The 25,571-nt window shown below is 45.5% G+C and overlaps 1 protein-coding gene across 1 annotated transcript; it reads left to right on the top strand.

The window, feature by feature from the left end:
* The first annotated feature begins 13,529 nt into the window (after positions 1-13,529).
* RHOXF1 (Rhox homeobox family member 1) lies at positions 13,530-15,525 on the top strand. Its single transcript, XM_047765345.1, has 3 exons — positions 13,530-13,792; positions 13,972-14,314; positions 15,226-15,525. The coding sequence occupies exons 1-3, from the start codon at positions 13,711-13,713 to the stop codon at positions 15,314-15,316; spliced, it is 516 nt and encodes a 171-aa protein (XP_047621301.1). The 5' UTR covers positions 13,530-13,710; the 3' UTR covers positions 15,317-15,525.
* Positions 15,526-25,571: the final 10,046 nt, after the last annotated feature.

The raw sequence follows: 25,571 nt of genomic DNA, 5'->3' as shown, positions 1-25,571 counted from the left end.
TCCATATGCCACAAGTGCGGCCCTTAAAAAGAAGTGATTAAAGGTGGCAATGACTACAGATAAAGTGCCATGGTTACATCAGAATTTCCTCTCATGAGAGTTAATCGAATACCAGTTCCACAGCACTTAAATCTTCCCAGTGTGAAGGAGGCTCGGTTTTCTTAGAAATGCATACACTCTTTGCTGTGGTGTCTACTAACTTTTATTCCTTCTTCCCACTTTTTTCACTTGTGGGTGTCAAATGTCAGCAAAGTGGTTGCACGGTCAGGCTTCCACAAAGAGAAGGATGTTATTGGTACCCAGAGGCCCCAGGCCTTGTTGGGAGTGGGAGAAATTAAAAAATGTTCCTGTGTATTCCCACTGCCATTCTCACCAGATTTTTTTTTTTTTTTGTCTTTTTAGGGCCACAGCTGCGACATATGGAAGTCCATAAGCTAGGGGTTGAATCAGAGCTGTAGTCTCTGGCCTACGCACAGCCGCAGCAATGCAGGATCGGGCCGAATCTTTGACCTACACCCCAGCTCGGCAACGCCGGATCCTTACACTGAGTGAGGCCAGGGATCGAACCTGCGTCCTCATGGATGTTAGTCAGATTCATTTCCCCTAAGCCATGACGGGAACTCCTCACGAGATGATTTTGAAACCAGAAATTCTTCTTGACCACTCTCCCTTTTAAAACATTAGGTTTCTCAGTGCTTTAAGGACCCTCAGAATTACAGGGTCTGTACAAATAAGCTGCAGGACACTCTCAGACACCCCCCCCCCTCCCCCCCCCCCGCCACCACCACCACACCCCTCCCCCTGCTCTGGTCACAGAGGAAAGGACCACACTCAGCTTTTCCAGCCTAAGACTGAAACCCAGAGAATACTCAGTATAAATCCCCCAGTTAATCCTCACATCCAGTCTGACACACACTAATAAAGAACATTCATTTTTCATACTCAGGTTGCCTGGAAAAATTTAAAAAGTGAGTATCTTTCCTGTAAGCGGCTGGTGTCTTCATCATATACCCTTTTTAAAATGTGTCTCTACCTCTTTTATATGCCAGATGTATTAAGGCAGAGTGGTGGCATGAGACACACGAATTGTAAGCAGGAGTTCCCGTCGTGGCGTGGTGGAAACGAATCCGACTAGGAACTTCGAAGTTGCAGGTTCGATCCCTGGCCTCAGTCAGTGGGTTAAGGATCTGGTGTTGCCGTGAGCTGTTGTGTAGGTCGCAGGCACGGCTTGGATCCCATGTTGCTGTGGCTGTGGCTGTGGCATAGGCCCGCGGCTACAGCTCCGATTAGACCTCTAGCCTAGGAACCTCCATATGCCGTGGGTGCGGCCCTAAAAAAAAGACAAAAAGACCAAAAAAAAAGAATTGTAAGTAAAACATTGCCATAGATAATACTCTTAGTCTAGGTTTGCAAAGAGATAGGTTTTCTAAAATTAATCCCCCAAATCGACTAGTGCCCCAAAGAGAATTTCTCTCAATGTACATTTCAATTATCCTAAAGACATAGACCAAAAATTGATTATTCTGACATTTGATTTATAAAAAATCTTTAGAAACTGGCTACCAACAAATACAGACACCTAAAGTAGGTTATCTTTGCAGATGTTAGTTTTGGCTAAAAAGACTCAGCCTATTACTGTAGCCTAATAGTTCTAGAGGTACTCTTGCTTTCTAAAGTTTTTCACAATGAAGAACACATGCCAGTAAACTTTCAAAATAGTAAGGTTGATCAAATTAAGTAGGAAAAAGGTATTGTCGACTAAAAAAATGCACAATGTAAAATTTGAGAATTATGTTTTATTTGATAAACAAAACTGAGGACTTAAACCCAGAAGACAGCCTCTCAGATGGCTCTGAGAGAGCGTTCCAAAGAGGTAAGGCAGGAGCCAGGACATAAAGAGATTTTTGCAATAAAGACCAGGTAATGGGAACATCAAAAATTATTGTTAATTAAAGAAAACCAGGAAGTTCCCTTGTGGCAGAGCGGGTTAAGTAACCAGCATTGCTGCAGCTGTGGTGCAGGTCACAACTGTGGCATGGGTTTGATCCCTGGCTTGGGAACTTCCGCATGCCGTGGGTAGAGCCAAAACAAAAACAAAAACAAAAACCCTATTAATTCAAGTTAATGAATTTAGCGCTTTTCTAAGTATGGAAAGAAGCAAGAGGAATCTAGGCTCATAGAAATCCTTCCTTTGATGAGCACCCTGACTATCTAGGGCCAATATCCTGCTTTTCTCCACCCTGAATCCCCTCAGGGCACAGCACTGCCGGGTGGCTGCAGTGGTTAATGGCTTAATGGCCACAACATCCTTTGCTTACCGGTATGGCGCAACATTCTTCATCCACAGCATGAACTGTTTGGGGGAAAAACTTAAAAACTAGAGTTATGTAAACTGGATCTTGATTCAAACAAATACAATACCTTGGAGATCTATCTTGGAAGTGCCTGACAATCTAAACTCCCAGCACTTGGATTTGTTTTTTGTTTTTTGCTGCACCCAGGGCATGTGGAAGTTCCCCAGTCAGGGATCAAACTTGTAACACAGCTATAACCAGAGTCACAGCAGTGGCAATGCCAGATCCTTAACCAACTGAGCCACAAGGAAACTCCTCCAAGCACCCACTTCAACAATTACTCAGAAACAAAGGCAGGGAGGATGGAAGGGACCACAAACAATACTTTATCAGGCAATGCAAGAGTGTGGTCCCTCCAAACAGATGTGGAAAATAACTTCTTAAATCAAGAGACGAGTTCCTATAAATTTATACAAAACAGAGCAATGAGGTTTGTTTTGAGTTGTTGTCAAAAGAACAAAAAAACTACATTTGCCCGAATTCTGATTAGGGGGTCCTTAACACGGGGCCTGCTCTGAGCACACACACTGATCCACCACACAGGCATTTGGTGCTGATGCAGCTCCCCCAGGAAATGTCAGACCCTGGAAGTGAAATAATAGAGCTAAAATAGGGTTCTTCACTGAATTTCCTGACTGCTAAGCCTAAGTTGGTCTCATTTGACTTCTCATTTATACCCCAGGGCGTGGACTGGGATTCTCAAAGCCTTGAGTGGACACCTCAGGGGCCAGTCGCTATGATAACATCACCTGAGAACGCTGCAGGCCAGGGCTTTTGCTTGGGGTTTCATTTGAGTCTTTCCTTACATTAAACCAAAGCAGTCCGGGGTCCAATGAGAGCCAATCCTTGCCTCAGCCAGATCATCTGAGCAGACACATACTCTTTTTCCTTTGTGGAACTCACACAAGATCATCTTTGGCAAGTGGGACAAATGTTCCCCGGCCCTGCAGTAAAAGGTCTGCAAAGACAGAGAAACAGGTCTGCTTCAGGCTGCTCTTCTGAGCAAAGTACCTTTTTGTCTTCTGGGGGACACCCAGGTTAAAGGAAGAAACCACGCTCGTCTCCATTCCCTTCCTAGTGCAGATGAGGGAACCCAAGCCCAGTGAGGTGGGGTGGCCTGCACGAGAGACCATGTGGAGCTCATCTTCGAGAAGGCCAACATCAGGGTGACTGAGCCCTTCCTAGGGCCCAGCTTCGTCCAGCTATGGGCAGTGCATGTGCAGGTTCAGCTCCTCGGCACTTAACACCTCCATCCCGCACAGAACTCTTTCCTTCAAAGGCTGCTGACTTAAGGTTTCTCAGCCTACGCACTAAGCCCCCGACCCTCTGCCCTTCAGGCATGCAGTATCCTGCTGTTCACTCTTGCGCACCCAACATGAGTGTTGAGAGAGGCATTCAGTGTGTACCTGGCTTACAAAAGCTGAGCATGATTCCACTACAACAGCCCTCATTTCCTCCACTCTCCTTGCACAGCCAGGCCTGCCACCTGGCAGCACAACAACAGCCTGCTGCGCGCATGCATTGAATTAACTTCTTAGGGAAAGCCGGCTAATAGCTTGAAAACCTTGATTATGCCAGTAGGAATACATAAGACTCTGAAAGCCCATTCTTTCGCATTTCACAAACAAGGGGACGTGAGGGATTTAAAAGGTGACATTCAGGCACAGGTAGCAAATTGGTAGACCTGGGCCCCTCCAAAGCTCAGCGCCCAGACAAAACTAGGGCCTTTGTGAGAACTGCAAAGTTTGGAACTTGATTTTCTATTTCAGGCCTAAGAATCTTGGTTTAGGAGGGGAAACGTAGGCAAGACAGAGACCAAGGAAGAGTCTTGGTCCCATCCCCCTTGAAGACAGTAGGAAAAGGAGTGAAGCACAGGATATTTTGAAATCAGAAGTGGAAGAAGCAGCTGTGGAGAGCTAGGGGGAGAAAGGAATCCATGTCAATAGCTGGACACAGAGCTGTGGCTGGGGTATAGGGAGCTGGGTGGTCAGCTGGGCTGGGAGGTAGCCAGTGGGATACAAGAAGGCGACTCTGGCCAGCTGGGCTTTATACGACAAGATACAGAGAAAGGAAAAACAACTCAGGTTCCAGTGCAAGTGAGTCCCTAACGTCTTCTATAGCCCCCATCACAATGTTAAGCAACAGAACTGTCTTTTTCTGGGAGTTCCCATTGTAGTTCAGCGGGATAAGAACCCAACTAGTATCCATGAGGACTCGGGTTCGATCCCTGGCCTCACTCAGTAGGTTAAGGATCTGGCGTTGCCATGAACTGTGGTGTAGGTTGCAGACACAGCTCAAATCTGGCTTTGCTGTAGCTGTGGTGTAGGCTGGCAGCTGCAGCTCTGATTCAACTCCTAGCCTGGAACTTCCGTATGCCGCAAACGTGGCCCTAAAAAAAAAAAAAAAAAAAAAAAACAGCAAAAAAAAAGAGTTGAAGTTAAAAAATGACAAATTTTAGCCCTGAAATAATTCATACTGTGAAGTTCTAGCCACCTGATAATGATCATACCCGAAACTGCCCAACTGGGCTGACCAACCATGAAATTTTCTGCTCCCTCTTCTAATCACTATGATTTAAATAATCTTGGAGTTTGCACTATGGTGCATTGGGTTAAGGATCTGAGATTGCCGAAGCTGTGGCATAGGCCACAGCTGCAGCTTGGATCTGATCCCTGGCCTGGAAACTTCCACATGCTGTAGGTGCAACCAAATATATATATGTATATGTATGTATATATATATATTATTTCATCAGTCTTATTTCACATAAAACTATAGGAGAAGAACTTGAGTTTGGGGGTCACAGCATGATCAGGGTGATATGGAACCTTGAAAACCAAATATTACTTCATTCTAGTCCCTCCCACCCTACCCTCGTGCAGCAATTTGGCAAACGACAACCCCATCCATTTGCCCCCTTCTCCAGAAAAGAGCAAAGGGTGGTCGCTGGGAGGGGAAACTGTCACCTAAGTTCTCAAAGTGGCAGCAAACTGTTTTTCTCTCTGCTTTCAGAAAACACCTTCAGAACAATTAGAGTGTCTTCTATTTCATTGTAATTACTTCATTTCATTGAAATCACTGTCTGTTGTCCTTGTCTGCAGTGCTCTGGGAACCTCCGAGGTGCCATCACACACTCTAGCAGAAAACCAAACCACTTCCGCCACCCGCACTCGGTTTTGCCGGGGGCCTGGAGAGCCTCCCAACATCACAACTGAACAAGTGTACCTTTGGGGCATGGGGAGAGGACTGGAGAGCTGTTCAGGGAGTACTCTCAAGGTCAGCATTGAACCCTCCCACATTCAAAGTGAATCTCCACCGTGTTCATTTTGTATAGACTTATAACGTGTAAATAGCTTTGGGCAGGAAAAAGCTTTTGGTAGGAAAGAGGTCTCTGCAGGAGGCACCCCTTTGTCCTGTCATTAACCTCAAATCAGGCACCCTATCCTCTGCTCATCTCCTGCCCTAGCACACCCATCAACTTCAGTGGGTCAGGGATCCAGCGTTGCTGTGGCTGTGATGTAAGCCAGCAGCTGTAGCTCCAATTTGACCTCTAGCTTGGGAACTTCCATATGCTGCACATTTGGTCCTAAAAAGACAAAAAAAAAAAAAAAGGAGAGAGAGAGAAATGTTTTGTTCTTTGCTTTCTCCACCAGAGGTTCATCACATGCAAGTGACTTGGGATATATACTTGGAAAAACAAATGCTTAATCCTTCCAGGAGAAAGTTCTGGTTTCCAAATAAGCCAAGGGAAAATCAGATATCTGATGATTATTTAAAAAGAACCAGAACTCTCCGAAGTTGGGAGGAAGGGGAAATTGCTCTAGGTTCCTCCCAAGTAAGCAGGAAATTCTGAAACCACCTTCTGGTGTGTTCTTTTTTTTTTTTTTTTTTTATGGCCATACCTGAGGCATATGGAAGTTCCAGGGCTAGCAGTCAAATTGGAGCTGCAGCTGCAACACACGCCACACCTCACAGCAACGCCAGATCCTTAACCCACTGAGCAAGGCCAGGGATCAAACCCATGTCCTCATGGATGCTAGTCAGGTTTGCTAACTGCTGAGCCACGACGGGAACTCCCCAAAAGCAGTTTTCATTGGAGTGGGAATGTGTGCGGGGGAAGGGTGGGCATTCTCTCCTCCCAGAAGGAGGCTCAGAATGTTGCTATGAATGCAAGCCCCCAAATAAATCTCAAAGTGGAAAACAAAATGATACACCCTCTTTTCAAGTATAGGACACTGTGCTCTGAATCTTTAAGAGCTCATTAGGATTTTAGACTAAAAGTCAGTGATAACACCCCTATAAATAATAACACCCCTAAAATCATTAGGATTTTAGAAGTCAGTGATAACACTGTGCTCTGAATCTTTAAGAGCTCATTAGGATTTTAGAAGTCAGTGGTCTAGGTCAAATTGCTGTGGCTGTGGTGTAGGCCGGCAGCTGCAGCTAGCCTGGGAACCTCCATATGTTGCAGGTGCAGCCCTAAAGAGCATAACAAAAATTTAAAAATAAATAATAAATAAATAAATATAAAATAAAATAACTTGGGAGTTCCCGTCATGGCACAGTGGAAACGAATCTGACTAGGAATCATGAGGTTGAGGGTTCGATCCCTGGCCTCGCTCAGTAGGTTAAGGATCCGGCGTTGCCATGAGCTGTGGTGTAGGTCACAGACGCGGCTTGGATCCCATGTTGCTGTTGCTGCGGCTGTGGCGTAGGCCAGCGGCTACAGCTTTGATTAGGCCCCTAGCCTGGGAACCTCCATATGCCACGGGTGTGGCCCTAAAAAGACAAAAGACAAAAATAAATAAATAAATAAATAAATAAAATAACTTACACTTAATTAGCACCTGCCAGGTATCAAGTTCTGCGTCAGCCACTTGACATATGTTAACACACTTGATTCTCATAAATGAAGGAGATAGTACTATCAGTCCCCTTTTTTATTGTCCCCATTTTACAGTGGAAGAAACAGGTACAGAAAGTTTAAGCCACTTGGTCAAGGTCAGAGGTCAAAACACAGGCAGTCTGACTGTCAGATTACGCTTGTCTCCCAGGATTGTATCCATGTCATCAGGTTGTCTCGACTCTTCAACACCACAGTACACGTGAAGAACCTAGCACCAACACAACATTGTAAATCGACTATACTTTAATACAATTAAACAAACAAACAAAAAAAGAACCGTAGTTACCGTCATGGCGCAGCAGAAACGAATCTGACTAGCATCCATGAGGACGCAGGTTTGATCCTCAGTGGGTTAAGGATCCTGTGTTGCTGTGGCTGTGGTGTAGGCTGGCAGCTATCGCTCCAATTGGACCCTTAGCCTGGAAACTTCCATATGCTGAGGGTGTGGCCCTAAAAAGACAAAACAAACAAACAAAAAGAACCTAGCACCAGACCTGGAATTCAAAAGTTACTTCAGTAATCTAAGATTGATCCCTCCAGGAAGAAGTTAAAATGGTGTTTGCAGGTCTTTCTCTTGGAAGTGAACTACTCCCCAAGTCAAATATAGGGCAGTACTAATAAAGGCACTTTCTGCTCGACCTGGTCACCATAGCTGACAAACTCTAGCTATTGGCTGGGAATAAAATGTAACCATCTGCCAAAATTGTTGTGTATGTGATGTATATTTGCCTTTTCTGTTTGTCTTATTACTTCTTACAGATCTGGGTTATATTTAGGTATCATTTCCCTTGTGGACTTAAAAAAATGCACAACCTGAAAGTTGAGAGTTAAATTTTATTTGGGGCAAAATTAGGACATAAGCCAGGGAGACAGCATCTCAGGTAGCCCTTGAGAAACTTCTCTGCGGAGGAGGCCATGGGGGAGCTAGGATATATAGGAGTTTTTGCAATTAAGGGCAGGGAGCAGGAACAAAAGAGCTCAAGGCTCCCTGAAATCATTTCTTTGATATGCACCTCTGCTCTCTAGGCCAGTATCCTGAGTTTTCACAGCCCTCAGGGCTCACCGGTTCAACCTTGGAGGTGGCTGCGTTCGCAGATGACTGAAATACTGCCCCAAAGAGGCAGGGGGAAATAATGTCACTGCGTACGATAAAGGTGAGGGGGAGGTTCGGCCATGCACACATTTTATAAAAGTTTGTTGCTGGTCTCCTGAAGGTTACAACTAGTCACAAGGAGCAGATATCACCATGAAGGATTTTAGCATTTTCTCTAGATATGAGGAGATGCAAGAATTGGGCACTTAAAATCTAAAAAATATCTATTTGAAGACCTGTTCTTCCAGTTTTCCTGGAGCACAGAGTGCCTCCCCCCTGATCTCCACCATTCTCGGATCAGGGGGTGCTACAGATCAGCAGCTGCAGATTTGATCCATGCAGAGGCCGATGGCAAGTGCCAAACTCCAATTCACACCCTTTAGCCTTAAAGTCTGCTGAAAAAGAATTTTCTGTGTGTGTGTAAAATTTAAAAACAAAAAAAAATACAAAAAAGTGCTAAATTCATCAACCCGAGATGTCAAATTTTCTTTAATTAACAGTAATCTTTTGATGTTCCACTACTTACTTTTTTTTTTTTTTTTTCCGCTCTTTAGGGCTGCACCTGAAGTGTATGGAAGATCCCAGGCTAGGGATCAAATTGAAGCTGCAGGTGCCAGCCTACACCACGGCCATGGCAACACCAGATCTGAGCTGCATCTGTGACCTCATCGCAGCTCAAGGCAACACCAGATCCTTAATCCACTGAATTAGGCCAGGGATTGAACCCGAGTCCTCATGGATACTAGCCGGATTTGTCCCCACAGAGCCACAACAGGAACTCCACTTACCTATTTTATATATTATAGTAGTGTGTTTATGTTAATCCCAAGCTCCTCATTTATCCCCACCCACACACATTTCCCCTTTGGTAACCATGACTTTGATTTCAAAATTTGTGAGTCTGGGAGTTCCCGTCGTGGCGCAGTGGTTAACGAATCCGACTAGGAACCATGAGGTTGCGGGTTCGGTCCCCGCCCTCGCTCAGTGGGTTAACGATCCGGCGCTGCCGTGAGCTGTGGTGTAGGTTGCAGATGCGGCTCCGATCATGCGTTGCTGTGGCTCTGGCGTAGGCCGGTGGCCACAGCTCCGATTCAACCCCTAGCCTGGGAACCTCCATATGCCAGGAAGCGGCCCTAGAAATGGCAGGAAAAAAAAAAAAACTCACAAGTGAGAAAAGTGGGGTTTTCAACATCCTAAATTCAACCAATGTACCTAGTTATGGTAGACAGCTCTAATAAAATAGTTTTCTAGGTATGACTACTATTAGTCTAGTGAATTAATTAGTCTAGTGAATTAATTAGTCTAATGAATTAATTAGTCTATTAGTCTAATGAATTAATTTCACAAAATATAAGAATTTAGATGGGAGAAAAATTTGTTTTCCATTGCCCGGCCTCAAGCCATGATGGGTTTATATTTTTACTTAACTACTTACTTAGGTTATAATAATTATCTCTGGTATTAGCTGGTTATTCCAATAAGTGATAAGTTAGTGACCAGAAGAATGGCTTTACAATTCCCTGGATTTTTTAGTCACATCTAGTTAACACTAGTAAAGTAGTTATCGCTAGTGTAAAAGTTACATAGATCCCACTAGATAACTTTTAAATTAACTCATTCCAACAAGGAAATAAGAATATTGGAAGTTCCCATTGTGGCTCTGTGGTAATGAACCCAACTAGTATCCATGAGGACGAGGGTTCGGATACTTAGCCTCGCTCAGTGAGTTAAGGATCCCAAATTGCCTTGAGCTGTGGTGTAGGTCCCAACGTGGTTCGGATCCTGTGTTGCTGTGGCTGTGGTGTAGGCTGGCGGCTGCAGCTCCAATTGGACCCCTAGCCTGGGTATTTCCATATGCCACAGGTGCAGCCCTAAAAAAAAGCAAAAAAAAAATAATAATAATGTAGTTATGAGATGATCATGATTTTCAGCTTCTTGGCTTTGATTGGTTATTCTAGTTATCACTAGTTAGTTATCTATAGCTAAATAATAATTATCTAGGTATCACCATATATCCATTGTACTAATACCTTATTCCTACAAAAATGATAATTTAGATCTAGCTTCCTCTCTAAAACAAATATTTCCAGTTATCTCTAGATACTGCCTGTAAACTAACTTCCCAGATACTACTTTTGAGTTATTGCATTATGAAATAAGTTATCAAATAATTGAAGAGGATTTTTTTCTAATTCAGGCCTCCGAGTAATTATTCTTCCATATTAAATTAGTTACTCAAGTACCATTATTGATCTAATGTACTAACTCCACCAGGAAGCAAGAATTTCGAGTGCTGAACGACCTGCATTTCTTCTTCTAACATCAACTTATTTTAGATGTCTCTCCCTATCTCTTAAGTATATAGTTACCTGGGTGCCACTAGTTGTGTAGTACTAACTTAATATTCCAGCAAGAATTAAGACACACTGGAGAACTGTCTGGTTTTCAGCTTTCTGGCATCAACTATTTTTTTCCTGCTTTTATCTGGTTATCTCTATTTCAAACTTACCTAAGTAAATTTAGTTACATATATGTGTGTGTGTGTGTATATATATATATATATTGTTTTTTAGGGCTACACCTGTGGCATACGGAGGTTCCCAGGCTAAGGGTGGAATCGGAGCTACAGCTGCCCGCCTACACCACAACCATCGCAATGCAGGATCTGAGCTGTGTCTGCAACCTACACCACAGCTCATGGCAACAGGGGATCCTCAACTGACTGAGCGAGGCCAGGGATCGAACCTGCAACCTCATGGTTCCTCACATTTGTTTCCACTTCGCCACAACGGGAACTCCTAATTCAATATATATTTTTAAAAATAATTTAGAAATAAGAAGTGTGTGTTTCCCAGGTTCCAGGATCCCAACCATTCTTCTAGATCTCTAGTAAAGTATTCACCTGGTTAATGCTAATTATCTATGCTATTTATTGCATTATTTCAGTGAGAAAAAAATTGTGGATTGAGAAGACAGTGGTTTCCTAATTCTCACTTCAACTAGACATCTGTAGCTATTTGTAATTACCTACTCACCCAGTTACCAGTACTCTTCTATAGTGCTAAATCTTTATTTCCACGAGAGATAAGATTTAGGGTGGTGAGGAATGGTTTTTCACCTTCTGGATTCAAACAGATTTCCTGGTTATCTGTAGCTATCCCTATTAAACTGGTTACTGAGGTGCCGATAGTTATTTATAGTAATAACTCATTATTGCAATACTTGATAAGAATGTAGTATTGAGAAGAATGATTATTCAACTTCTATGCAACCACTTTTTTTCAGCATCCTGGTTTGAACCTGTTTTCTGGATATCAGTATTTATCCTTAAGTTATGAATAATTTAGGTATCACCACATATCTGTCACTAATTTGTTAAATAAGAGAACTGTGAGTTGAAAAATTTTTAGCTCTATTTATCTCTAGTTTGCTACTTACAAAAGCATAATTGAATATCTGTGTCATTACTCAGTAAGAAGAAGAATTTATCATTGAGAAGGTTGTGTTTTCCAGGTACCACCTTTAACAACTTACTCTACTTCTCTCCAGTTATCCATAATTAGTACTATTTATGTATAGTAATAGCACAATCCTCCATGAAAAACAAAGATTTTAGAGATGATGATCTCTAAAATCTCTAAATATCTCTTTAGCAATGAAAAAATTTCAGCTTTGGAGTTTTAAGTAATTTTTCAGTTATTTACAGCTTTCTCCGGTAAAATATTTACATAGACATCATTAATTACCTACATTTAAAGAGAAGAAATATTTAAAAAGAATATTTTTCAACATCCTGGCTTCAAGTAGGTTTCTAGTTACCTCCAGTAGTTACCTAGGTACCACAAATTATTCACATTACTAACACGTTAATTCTGTGAGAAATATGAAGTTGGACTCCCCCCCCCCCAAAAAAAAAGGTTTTCCAGCTTTCTGCTTTCACCTACTTATTCTAATTACACGTTGTTATCTCTATACAAATCTTACCTAGGTGCATCTATTACAGCACTACTTCCACATTACAAAAAGGTATCACACGACCCAAATTGTAACGGATATCCCAGCTAGGCTAGAGCACACCAGGATCAATTATTGTAGGTCTCTCATGTTATAAATGATCCACGTCAAAACTTATCACAGTAGGTGACGTGAGTAGGACGAAAACAGCTCAAGAAGCCGGTCCTACACAAAGGGAGAGGGAGGAGGAGGGCGAAAAGAGGAAGGCAAGGGAGGCCAAGGAGCGGAGAAGAGGAGGAGAAGAAAAAGCAGACTCTCACTCAAGTCCACAGCACTCACCCAGCACCGGGAACTCGTGCACTTTTGCAAAGGACCTGCAGCCAAAGGCGCAGTTTTGGGGCACTGCACAGCACATGCTGTACGCTCCACAGTCGCGTCCAGGGCCAAAGTAAGGGCCACGTGCAACATAAGCGTTCTTGGATGCACCAAACACTGGACAGGATACTTGTACTCTGACGTGGATTCATTACTACAAATCTGGAGTGTTTGTTTTATTCGCAGGGGACCGGATGGGTTTCTTGCAGGGGACATCTGAGCACGCTGAGTGCTCTGCAAATACAGCCCCCCCAATCCCCCCCCCCCGAGGGCGTGGCGGGCTGTTTTTAGTGCCTCATTGCAAAAACCCATTACGTTTTCTTTCACTTAATCATTTCATCGGAATCACCAGCCCAATTCGGGGGCTTTGGGGACGAATGGAACAGAACCAAAGTCTTATCAATTAGTTACAGACTTCCCGGAGGGGAGAGTGGTGCTCCGAGCCCACACGACGACGGGGACGACCGTCGCTCCAGTGGGCTGGGGCTGCTGGGGCCGCTGGAGCCGCGCGCTTTCCCCAGCCCCATCTCTGCGTCTCAGGCTCCGGGGGAACTAAGAACTAGCCCGCGCCCTTCGAGGGCCAGGCGGGGAGACTCTCTCCCATCTTTTCTCCCGAGTTCCGAGGCCCTGTGAGGTCTTTTTCCTCCTCCCCCCGCCCGCCCCTCCGTGCCCCGAGTCGGCTCCCACAATCCAGCAAAAGCCCTCCCTCAGCGCGGCCCCCCAGCGGGAGCCACAAGTCGGAGCTCGCGCGCCCCCCACCGCGTGCCCCCTGTCGGGACACACGGCACACGCGCCCCGCTGTGGCCACGCCCCGGCCTCGTGCACGCCCCAGCGGGCCCCACCCACCACACGCACCGCCGCGGGGGGCAGCGGGAATACCGGTAACTGGCGCCTAAACGCGAGCGCGTGGGCGTTAAACCTGAGGCAGCGCCGCTATAGCCCCGAGCCGCGCCACAAAGAGGACCGGACCGGGGGATTGCTGCGGGCAGTAGCGCATTTTGCCGAGGCTCATCGACAGCCTTTTCGACATGGATCCCCCGCCAGGGCGCAGCCACGAAGACGCTGGTTACCTGAGCTTGGGAGTCGTTGAGCTCCAGGACGAACCGCATGGTCGGTGCCCGGACCGGGACGGGTGCTCTGGCGAAACGTCTTTTCCCTGGGAGAGGCGAGTGGGCCCGACGCCGCTGCTGCGCGGCCACCATCCCCACTCTTAGGTCCCGGGCTCGCGCCTCCATCTGCCCCGCGTACCCTAGGCTCCAACGCTCGATCTCTCTCTTTTTCCTTTCCAGGTGTGAAGCCTACGGCGACCTCAGTAGCTGAAGCAAGAAAAGCCGTCGAGGAGGATCCACGGTCGGAACTCGAGCAGGGAGCAGCAGCAGCAGCAGCTGCAGAACAAGTGCACGTTGGCGCAGGGGCTCTCGACCCGGTGGACGACGAGCCCCAGAAGGTGGGCGGCGGCAGCGGCGAGGAGACCCCACCGCAGCAGCAGGAGGAGGCGTCCGAAGCTGCCAGCGAGGGTCCGAAGCCCCAGGACCCGCAGCCACGCCTGCACCGCAGCACTTTCACTCGGCTGCAGCTGACCGAGCTGGAGAGCGTTTTCCGACGCACCCAGTACCCTGACGTGTTTGCACGGTAAGCGGCTTCCTCTGGAGGCCCCCCATTTTCTAGGACGCTGGGGCTCCTTCCCGGACTCCTCCGGCTCCTTCTCAGGTCTCTTCCCTCCGCCCCAGAGCCAGTCCTACTTGGGGGGCTCGAGGCCCCTGGAGTCTGCCCGCCCTTGAGCTCCGAGGCGAGGGCGATGCGGTGTATAAGTGATTTAAATCAGGAAACTTTGGCCGCGCTCTTTGTTCTGTGAATAACGTTCTATTGGATTGGGATTTAGATCAGAGTGAGGAGAGTGAGGCACTGTTGTGCGAGTGCGGGATTGTATCTTGCCTTTATTTAAAATTTTTGATAATTTGGTCGCCGTGGAATTGTTTGTGTATTTAGTCTTGATTTTAAAATACTGCATTAAAAATCCTTAATCTTGAATACTCAGTTCTTCAGCGCTCGCATAAATTTTGCAGAATATTCTCCCTGGAGTTCCCGTGTGGCTCAGCGGTAACGAACCCGACTAGTATCCAGTGGGTGGGGGATCCGGGGTTGCCGTGAGCTGTGGTGTAGGCCAGGACACCTGCAGCTCGGATTTGACCCCTAGCCTGGGAACTTCCATATGCGGTGGGTGTGGCTCCAAAAAGGTGGGGGAGGGGAGAAGTTTCTCCCTAAAGAAAGCCTGGAACTGGGTATTACAGAAATATGTGCCCAGGCACTGGGGAGAATATTAATTTTTTTTTTTTTTTTTGGCCACTGCCTTTAGCTTGTACAAGTTCCCAGGCCAAGGATCGACTTGAGCCTCTGCAGTGGCAAAGCCAGATCCTTAACCCACTGTGGCACAAGAGATCTCCAAGAGAATATAAATTTCAAAACAACTATAAAGTGTACATTGTATATCTAATTTCATCCACAACTCCAAATACTGAATATTTGTGATTTTCTTCCCTCAGGAAGGAGGTTGCAATATGCATGGATGTGACCCAAGCCAGAGTGCGGGTCAGTGAACCCGAAAAAAACAACGAGGCGGGGCAGCCACAGTAAAACCGCTTCAGGACTTGGACGCTTTTGTTCTGGACATTCTCAAGTTGTTGTTTTTAATGTCTTTTCCATGTTTGGGAAATGAGTTTTGAACTTTGGGGGCTTTGTTGAGTGGAAAATAGGGTAATTAAAGCCCAGTTTATGGAAACCGCCCATTGCTAGAAGTAGCATGATTCTCCTGTTATTCTCCAAACTGCTTCTCCTATTTTCTATGCAACATTAAATATAATAAAGTTCATCTCCTTCTAACACTGGTGTCCTTTAGGGAGCACTTCTGTGTGGAGTCACATTGGGGCTCAATCTAATCCGGGAAATATGCACATTAACACACTAAGGACCTAGGTTATGAGAGGCTTTGACTGTATTAAATTTTTTAAAATACCGAAAACCATAAGTTCTTAGCTAAAAGCAAATTTATAAATATCCGGGCATTAGAGTAAGGGAATAATTCCTGCACACTATTTAGTTAGGCTGAGACTGACGTGGGGAGATAGCTTAAAAGTCCAAGTGCCTGGTTCTCCTGCCATTTTTTTGTTTGTTTGTTTGTTTCAGGTCTGCAGTAAAGCAGGGTAGAAAGTGTGAGCCCTCCATTTTAATTTTCTGGAATGCTTTGTCAGCCTGAAAATATTTCTAAAATGGAGACATTAATGGTGGAGGGTGGGAGGAAAGTTTGCGAACTGAAAACTTGTCTAAAAATTGAAACAAATAAGAACAATTTTGAATAAAGTCCCACTGCTAAGAAGGTGAAAAGGTTAGAGTCATTGCATACAAATATATACCTGGCAGATGTTGCACAAATTGAACTCTATGAGGGAATGTTCTCTTGAGTTTCTAACATCCAAAGATATTTTTTGATGGTATTATTTTGAAGAGGTAAGTTTTGTGGAATTTGGTAGTGGTGGTGGAGCTTTCAATTCAGGCCAGATTCTTAACCTGTGTTAATTTTAAATGCTTTTTCATTTGCTCAGGCAGTGAAGACTAATTTGTAGGTCAAAAGAGTACCATTTCAGACCGTAGAAAACCATAAAGTGTATTAAGAGAGTATTTGTCAAAAACAAAATCCACAGATGTGAGTGCTTGATGGAAACGGACTGCAGATCTGGTGGTGGTGAGTTTTAGTGAACTCGGTCTCAGTTTGGCTGGATTTTCCTCAACTCTATAGGCGGAAATATCAAGGCAGTGTCCAGGGCATCAGCAACTCTTATGTCCTATTAAGACAAGCCACAAACCCCCTGGGCCCACAAGCCATCTTTTTAAGAGATGAATGACCCTTTGAATATCCTCGAGGGAAACCTTTTTAAAAATCCAACCCAAGAGTTCCCGTTGTGGCGCAGCAGAAACGAATCCAAGTAGGAACCACGAGGTTTCAGGTTCAATCCCTAGCCTCGCTCAGAGGGTTAAGGATCTGGCATTGCCGTGAGCTGTGGTGTAGGTTGCAGACAAGTCTCAGATCCTACATTGCTGTGGTTGTGGTGTATGCTGGCAGCTGTAGCTCTGATTCAGCCCATAGCCTGAGAACCTCTATATGCCATGGGTGCGGCCCTAAAAAGCCAGATGTGTGTGTGTGTGTGTGTGTGATGTATGTATATATATGTATGTATGTATACACACACACATGCATATATATATGTGTGTGTGTGTATATATATTATCTCCAGCCTGTTCCTATTGAATATTTCCTTGAGACCAAAGGACTTTTACTTTGCTCAGCTTCTCCCACACCCAAGGTAACTTTCCCTAGAGGGTAGGGACCCAGGAAGCTAGACAGCTGATGATCTGCTGTCAAGACACAGACATTTCTTCATCCTGTTACCAGGCATAGCATTAGCAACAGGGACTGGCTGCAATTCATCAGCTAGGCCTGGAATCAGCCCCTGTCATCAGCAACCATTTTGTAGCCCCATCACTAAAGCTTGGTCTGCATGACAGTTTTTCCAGAGCATTTTTCTGCCATATCCTTACTGTGCATAGCACAGAACCAAGAGCACTTCTCCAAATGCCTGTTAAATGAGCTGGATAAGTGGAAAAAATCAGTGCCCCCTTCTTTGAGTGGAGTACATTTTTGTACTTTTCAATAAAGAGGTGAATTTTCAGATTGTTTTTGTGCGTCAAATGAGGTTGATTGTGAATGGGTGGAAATTTCTAAGGGAATGTCATTCAAACAGAATGACGGTGTGCTTTCATGAGGTGACATCTCCTAGTCACTGCCAATAGACTTGTGCACATCACAGATGTGTTCTGAGAACCCAAGGTATGTTTACACTGACCCACGCTATTCCTCCTCCGCCTTCCATCACTCGGTGCTCACCCTCACCCCTTGGGACCACATACATATGCACGATGGGCAGGATGAGTCCTAGTGAGAGAACCGGGAGGGGGGTGTTGTTTCTAGGCAGGGCAGAGTCCCACCCATGCTAGACTCTAAGGGAAGCATCTTAAGAGGCTATTCACAGGGAGCCATGGGAACCTTGTGGCCGAACATTCATCCAGTATGTTCCAAATTCTGTTCCCTATCCTCTCTATGGGGAGGAGATTGTGGAATAGGAGACTTCCTTCCTGGCCCACAGGTACTGCTGCTTCAAAGGAGATACAAGATGAGGCCCCACCAAGGCCAGCACCTTCCTCAAAAGCAATCACACCTTCAAATGTATTTTGTCACTTTTAGCATCGTTGAAAGATCCTTGTTTCCTGCTGATTCAACACTGAAAGGGAATCCTTTGGTTTCGTGCTGCTCAAAGCAGTACTGCAGAATAATCACTCATTAGGAAGAAGCAGTTGGGAGTGCCCGTCATGGCACAGTGGAAAACAATCCGATTAGGATCTATGAGGTTGTGGGTTCGATCCCTGGCCTCATTCAGTGGGTTAAGGATCCAGCATTTCTGTGAGCTGTGGTATAGGGCGACAGCTACAGCTCTGATTAGATCCCTAGCCTAGGAACCTCCATATGCCTCGGGTGCGGCCCTTAAAAAAAAAAAAAGAAGAAGCAGCAGTTGTTTCTTCGTGCTGTATTCATGTGAAACTGCCACAGTAGAAAGCAAAACTAAAATTGGGGGCTGGTGAGGGAGGCCAGGCCCGCTTTTAAAAAGCGTTAAGTTCTTGGAGTGCCCATTGTGGCTCAGCGGGTTAAGAACCTGAGTAGAATCCATGAGGATGCAGGTTCAATCCCTGGCCTCTGTCAGTGGGTTAAGGATTGGCAAAGTTCGCAGATGCAGCTCAGATCTGGCGTTGCTGTGGCTGTGGTGTAGGCCTGCAACTACAGCTCCAATTCAATTCCTAGCCTGGGAACTTTCCCTATGCTGCAGGTGTGGCCCTAAAAAGAAAAAAAAAAAATTAAGTTCTTTCCAGTACAGCCTTGGCTTTGAGTAAGGAAGGCTCCTTTAAGATAGTTTCTGTTAAGTGTGGTTAATTGTGAACACCAAGGTCCTACTGTGAAGTGATTGCTGAGATGAGATGCCATGGTTATGTCGGAATTTCCTCTCACAAGGGTTAATCAAATCCAGTGTCACAGCTGATGGGCTCCCAGTGCAGAGGCTCTGTTTTGGGAGGAAAGTGTGTATTTTACACTGTACCGTCCACTACTTTCACACTCCTCTCTTTCCCTTCACACTATGGGTATCAAAAGCCAGCAAAGCAGTTGCATGCAATGTGGGCCCTTCTGCACAGAGAGGAGGTTAATGCACCCTGAGCCCCACCTATCACTGGGAGAGAGGAACAGCTGGGAATGCCTGTGTGCCTGCCCATTGCCATCCTCACTGGATGATTTTGCAAACAAAATTTTTTGTCTCCCAATGTTGATCCCTGACCACCTCTTTTTTTTTTTTTTCCTTTTGGGGTGGGGCTGCATCTGCAGCACATGGAAATTCCCCAGCTAGGGGTTGAATCGGAGCTGCAGCTCCCGGCCTACACCACAGCCACAGCAACACCAGATACTTAATCCACTGAGCAAGGCCAGGGATCAAACCTACATCCTCATGGATACTAGTTGGGTTTGTAACTCGTTGAGCCACGATGGGGACTCCCACCATATATGCTGTTTTTAATGCCTCTCTAATTCTTCTGGTTCCAAAAGAATTTAGGGCAGGGTGGTGAAATGGGGCAGTGGGAATATCCAAAACATTTATGCAGAGAGTAATTTCCCTTCAGTCTAAGTTCTAAAAAAGGACAGGTAGGAGTTCCCGTTGTGGCGCAGAGGAAACAAATCTGACTAGGAACCATGAGGTTGTGGGTTTGATCCCTGTCCTCACTCAGTGGGTTAAGGATCCAGTGTTGCCGTGAGCTATGGTGTAGGTTACAGACGCAGCTCGGATCCTGCATTGCTGTGGCTGTGGCTTAGGCTGGCAGCTACAGCTCTGATTGGACCCCTAGCTCCGATTGGACCCCTAGCTTGGGAACCTCCATATGCCTCAGGTGCGGCCCTAAAAAAAGCAAAAAATAAAAAAGTTAAAAAGGACAGGCCTTATGGAGGTCCTCTTGTGGCTCAGAGGGTTAAGAGCCCAACATAGTGTCTGTGAGGATGTGGTTTTGATCCTTGGCTTCATTCAGCGGGCTAAGGATCCAGCATCGCCACAAGCTGCAATGTAGGTCAAAGGTGAGGCTCAGATCCGGTGTTGCTGTGACTGTGGCATAGGCCCACAGCCACAGCTCTAATTCAAGCCCCTAGCCTGGGAACAGGTGTGGCCATAAAGAAAAATAAATAAATATATAATAAAATGTAAAGGACAAGTCTTCTAAAATTAGCCACATAAAAAAGCATTTCTCAACATGTACTTCAAATATCTCAAAGGTAAAAGTCAGAAATTATTATGTAAGGAAATAAGATTGATTTGTAAAACAGTCTTTTAACATTGGCTACCAGCAAATAGGTTGACTCAAGATAGATGGTCTTTGGGAGCTGCTGTCATGGCTCAGCAGAAACGAATCTGACTAGTATCCATGAGGAGGCAGGTTCGATCCCTGGCCTCCCTCAGTGGGTTAAGGATCTGGAGTTGCCATGAGCTGCGGTGTAGGTCAAACACGAGGCTCGGATCTGGTGTTGCTGTGGCTGTGGTGTAGGCTGGCAGCTGCAGCTCTGACTTGACCCCTAGCCTGGGAACCTCCATATACTGCAGGTGTGGCCCTAAAAGACAAAAGTGGTCTTTGTAGATGTTAGTTTTGGCTAAAAAGTTATAAACACAATCTCAGGAAGAATACAGTAGTTTCAGCATTTTACAATAATCTAAAAATTCTGGATCTTGCTTTCTAAAGTTTCTAAAGTTGTTTCACATAAAACAATATGTCTCCTTTGCAAGAAGTGTAAAAAGTGAGTTTTTAAATAAAGAGTTGCCATAAATGTATACAAAGAAGGGGAATGTTCTGAGGTTTGTTTTGTTTGTTTTTGAAAGGACGGAAGTATACTTACCTGAATTCTTTTTTTTGTCTTTTTAGGGCCGCCCCCACAGCATATGGAAGTTCCCAGGCTAGGGGTCCAATCAGAGCTGCAGCTGCTGGTCTATGCCACAGCCACAGCAACACCAGATCCGAGCTGTGTCTTCCACCTATGCTACAGCTCACGACAATGCCAGATCCTTAACCCGCTAAGCCAGGCCAGGGATCAAACCTGCATCCTCATGGATCCTAGTCGGGTTCGTTAACTGCTGAGCCAGCCACGAAGGTAACTCCTATACTTACCTGAATTCTGGTCATGAGATGTTGTGCTTATAATTGGGCAGCTCTGAGCACACACATGGAACTGCTTTTTTACCATGTGGTCCTTTGGTGCTGATGTGAATCCTCTAGGAAATGTTGGAATCCTGGAGTGAAATAATGGAGCTAAAATAGGGTTCTTCACTGAATTTCCTGACTGCTAAGCCTAAGTTGGTCTCATTTGACTTCTCATTTATACCCCAGGGCGTGGACTGGGATTCTCAAAGCCTTGAGTGGGCACCTCAGGGGCCAGTCGCTATGATAACATAACCTGAGAACGCTGCAGGCCAGGGCTTTTGCTTGGGGTTTCATTTGAGTCTTTCCTTACATTAAACCAAAGCAGTCCGGGGTCCAATGAGAGCCAATCCTTGCCTCAGCCAGATCATCTGAGCAGACACATACTCTTTTTCCTTTGTGGAACTCACACAAGATCATGTTTGGCAAGTGGGACAAATGTTCCCCGGCCCTGCAGTAAGAGGTCTGCAAAGACAGAGAACCAGTCCCAGTGGGTCACGTGGCTCTTCCAAACAAAGTGCCTTTATCTTCTGTACCCAGCTTAAAGGAGGAGACTGCAAGGGAAGTCTGGGGTCATCAAGTTCACTCCCTTCATTTACAGATTTGGGACATAGGCCCAGAGCCCAAGAAAGCACACAGAGTTCATCCCAGGGTAGACCAGCCTCATGGGGTCCTGCCCTGCCAGCTGCAGGCAGCGCATGTCAGCTCAGGTTCAGTTCCTCAGCACTGACACCTCCATCCTGTGCAGAACTCATTTCTTCAAAGGACTGAAGCCTCAAAGCTCCCACCCAAATCTGATCACTGAGCCGTTTTACCTCTAGGGAAGTAATCAGCCTCCTCTGTGGAGGCATTCTGCCTCCTGGTGTCCAGTTTCAGGCCCCGAGAGAGTGAGGCTGTGTGTACCCTCCTCACAAAAGGCCAAATGTGCTTCTACTACAACAGTCCTCATGTCTCCCAATCTCCTTGCAAAGCTGAGTCTGCCAACCAGCAGCACAATCCATAAGCAAAAAAGCCAGCCCTGCGCTTGTGTTGAATTAACTTTTTCTTAGGGAAGTAGGCTAATAGCTTGCAAACTGTGATTAGGCAATTAACATTCACTTTGAAATTGATAATTTATGGTTTGCCTTGATCAATGTCACACTTGCTCCTTCTTAGATATCAGTGTAAAGCTATGGGGCAGAGACCCTGGGTGCGATGGTATATATAATTTTCAAGTGTAGTGAGCTGTATCCACCTACTCACCCTGCACGCAAAGGGTAGGTCTTAAGGCGAATGTCTGAATTCCTAACAACCTGCTGATTTTTTTTTTGGCTGTGGCGAGCAGTGGCTTGACATGGGATCTCAGTTCCCAGACCAGAGATTGAACCCAGGCCATGGCAGTGAAAGCACTGAGTCCTAACCACTAGACCACCAGGGAACTTGCCCAATATTTTAGATTCTAAACATAGAAAACACACCTCCTACTCACACTCTTGCTTTCAAAATCAAGGGACACAAGCCATTGAAGTGGTGGCTAGAGCTGTTGTGGCTCAGCAGTAATGAACCCAAGTAGTATCCATGAGGACGTGGGTTTTATCTCTGGCCCCACTCAGTGGGTTAAGGATCTGGTGTTGCCATGAGCTGTGGTGTAGATCAAAGACGCAGCTCAGATCTTGCTGTGGCTTAGGCCTGCAGCTGCAGCTCCAATATGATCCCTAGCCTGGGAACCTGCATATGCTGCAGGTGTAGCAGTAAAGAGAAAGAGAAAGAAAGAAAGAAAGAAAGAAAGAAAGAAAGAAAGAAAGAAAGAAAGAAAGAAAGAAAGAAGGAAAGAAAGAAAAAGCAAGGAGCTATCAAGCCACAAAAAGACACGAAGGAACTTTAAATAGACAAGTCAGTTGATTGCAACTGGCTTAATATTCTGGAAATGGTACAAATGTAGGAACAGTAAATATTTCAGAGGTTGCCAGGAGTTAGGGGGTGGGAGAAAGGGAAGAGGGCAGGACAGGAAGAATGAGCCACAACAGGTCTGATAGGTTACTTAAAATAAGTGTGCAGGGTTTTTTGGAGGGGGGGGCCATGCCCACAGCATGTGGAAGTTCTCATGCCAGGGGTGGAACCCACAGTGACCCAAAGGAAAGCAGTGACCCAAGCCTCAGCAGTGACAATGCCAAATCTTTAACCACTGAGCCACCAGGGAACTCCTGATGGGTTCTTGTTTTTTACATTTTATTTTTAAATTTTTCATTTTTTGCTTTTTAGGGCCTCACCCATCTCACAGGGAAGTTCCCAGGCTAGAGGTCAAATCGGAGCTACTGTTGCTGGCCTACACCACAGCCACAGCAATGAGGGATCTGAGCAGCATCTGCAACTTACTCCACAGCTCACAGCAACGCCAGGTCCCGGACCACTGAGCAAGGCCAGAGATTGAACCTGCATCCTCATGAACACTGGTCAGATTCACTTCCACTGCACCACAATAGGAACTCCCTTAATTTTATTTTTATTATGATTATTATTTGCTTTTTTTAGGGCCACACCCGCAGCACATGGAGATTCCCAGGCTGGGGGTCTAATCGGAGCTACATCTGCTGGCTTACACCACAGCCAGAGCAACGCAGGATCTGAGACGCCACTGCAACCGTCACCACAGCCCACGGCAACATCGAATCTTCAACCCACTGAGCAAGGCCAGGGATTGAACCCTCTACCTCATGGTTCCTAGTCGGATTCGTTTCTGCTGCACCACAAAGGGAACTCCATGAACTCCCTTAATTTTAATTTCAATTTTTTATGGCTGCACTCAGAGCATATGGAAGTTCCTGGGCCAGGAATTGAATCCAAGACACAGCTGTGACCTAACCTAAGCTGAAGCTGTGGCAATGCCCAATCCTTTAACCCACTGCGCTGGGCTGGAGAACCAAACCAGGGCCTCCTCAGTGACTAGAGCCACTGCAGTTGGAGTCTTAACCCACTTCGCCACAGTGGGAATTCCCTGATAGGTTACTTCTTAAGAGGAAAGCCTCAGAGGCCATCTAGTTACTGATAGACTGGATTCAGAATTTCCACAGCGAACTCCCTGTGCCTTCAAAAATTAAGATTGATAGAAAGGAAATTATCAACAAAACGAGAAGACAACCTACCTAATGGAAGAAAACACTTGCAGATGACATGATTGAGAAAAAAATATATAAACAGAGCATACGACTCAATATAAAAAAACAAGCAGATTAAAAAATGGGCAGAGGGACAGAACATTGTAAATCATCTATAATAAAAAAATTTTAGGAGTTCCCGTCATGGCACAGCGGAAATTAATCCAACTAGGAACCATGAGGTTGCGGGTTTGATCCCTGGCCTCGCTCAGTGGGTTAAGGGATCCGGCATTGCCGTGAGCTGTGGTGTAGGTCACAGATGCGGCTCAGATTTGGCGTTGCTGTGGCTCTGGTGCAGGCTGGCAGCAACAGCTCCGGTTAGACCCCTAGCCTGGGAACCTTCATATGCCACCGGTGTGGACCTAAAAGGACAAAAGACAAAAAATAAAAACAGTATAAAATGAATAGAAACAATGACCAGTAACCATGTATTGTTGAGCTATCATATGGAGACGGAAGAAAAAGGCACAACCTAAAAGCTGCCAGTTATGTTTCATTCAGGGACTTTACTGAGGACTATAGCCCTGGACACAGCCTCTTAGGTTGCTCAGAGGAACTATTCCAAAGACGTAAGGGAGGAGCCAGGATATATAGGAGTTTTGCTGAAAAAAAAAAGTAGTTTGGCATCAAAAGATTATTGCTAATCACAAAAAAAGTTATCTGAAGTTAATGATGTTAGGGCTTTTCTCTGTATGGGAAGATGCCAGAGTCTGTGCTCATTGATATTAATCCTTAGGGAGGGAGTGGGATGGACTAGGAATTTGGGGCTAGCAGATGCAAACTATATAGCATTTGGAGTGGATAAGCAATGAGATCTGCTGTATAGCCCAGGGAACTCTATCACTGTGATGGAACATTATGGAGGATAATGTGAGAAAAAGAATGTAAATATATGTATAACTGGGTCACTTTACTCTACAACAGAAATTGACAGAACATTGTAAATGAATTATATTTTTAAATAAAAAGGAAAGTATCCCTTAGATATGCACCTTAACTATTTAGTCCCAGTATCCTGTATCCTGTTTGTTTGTTTTTTTTTTTTTTCAACATCCTGGATTCCCTTCAGGGGCAGGGAGGGGTCCAGACTGCAGCAGCTGATGACTTGATGGTGGGGAACATTGGCTGTTTACTGAAATGGTAGCCCAACATTTTTTTGTCCTCATATTTGATGGGACCAGTTTAAGGAGCTAGGCAAGGAGAGGGTTATTAATTCCTTTTGCTGGAGCACATTGGTGGTGATGGATGGCTGGGGGATAAATACTGTGCTGCGAACCTAATTAGAATGTATGAAGATCCCGCGTTGCCTGCAGCTGTGGCGTAGGTCGAAACTGAGGCGCAGGTTCGATCCCTGGCCCAGGAACTTCCACATGCCACGGGGGCTGGGGGGGGGTGTGCAGCAAAAAAAAAAAAAAGTATCGGGCTCA

Source organism: Phacochoerus africanus, chromosome X, assembly GCF_016906955.1.
Source record: "Phacochoerus africanus isolate WHEZ1 chromosome X, ROS_Pafr_v1, whole genome shotgun sequence".
Taxonomy (NCBI): domain Eukaryota; kingdom Metazoa; phylum Chordata; class Mammalia; order Artiodactyla; family Suidae; genus Phacochoerus; species Phacochoerus africanus.
The sequence above is the reverse complement of the archived record's forward strand: the minus strand, read 5'-3'. Positions and strand labels throughout refer to the sequence as shown.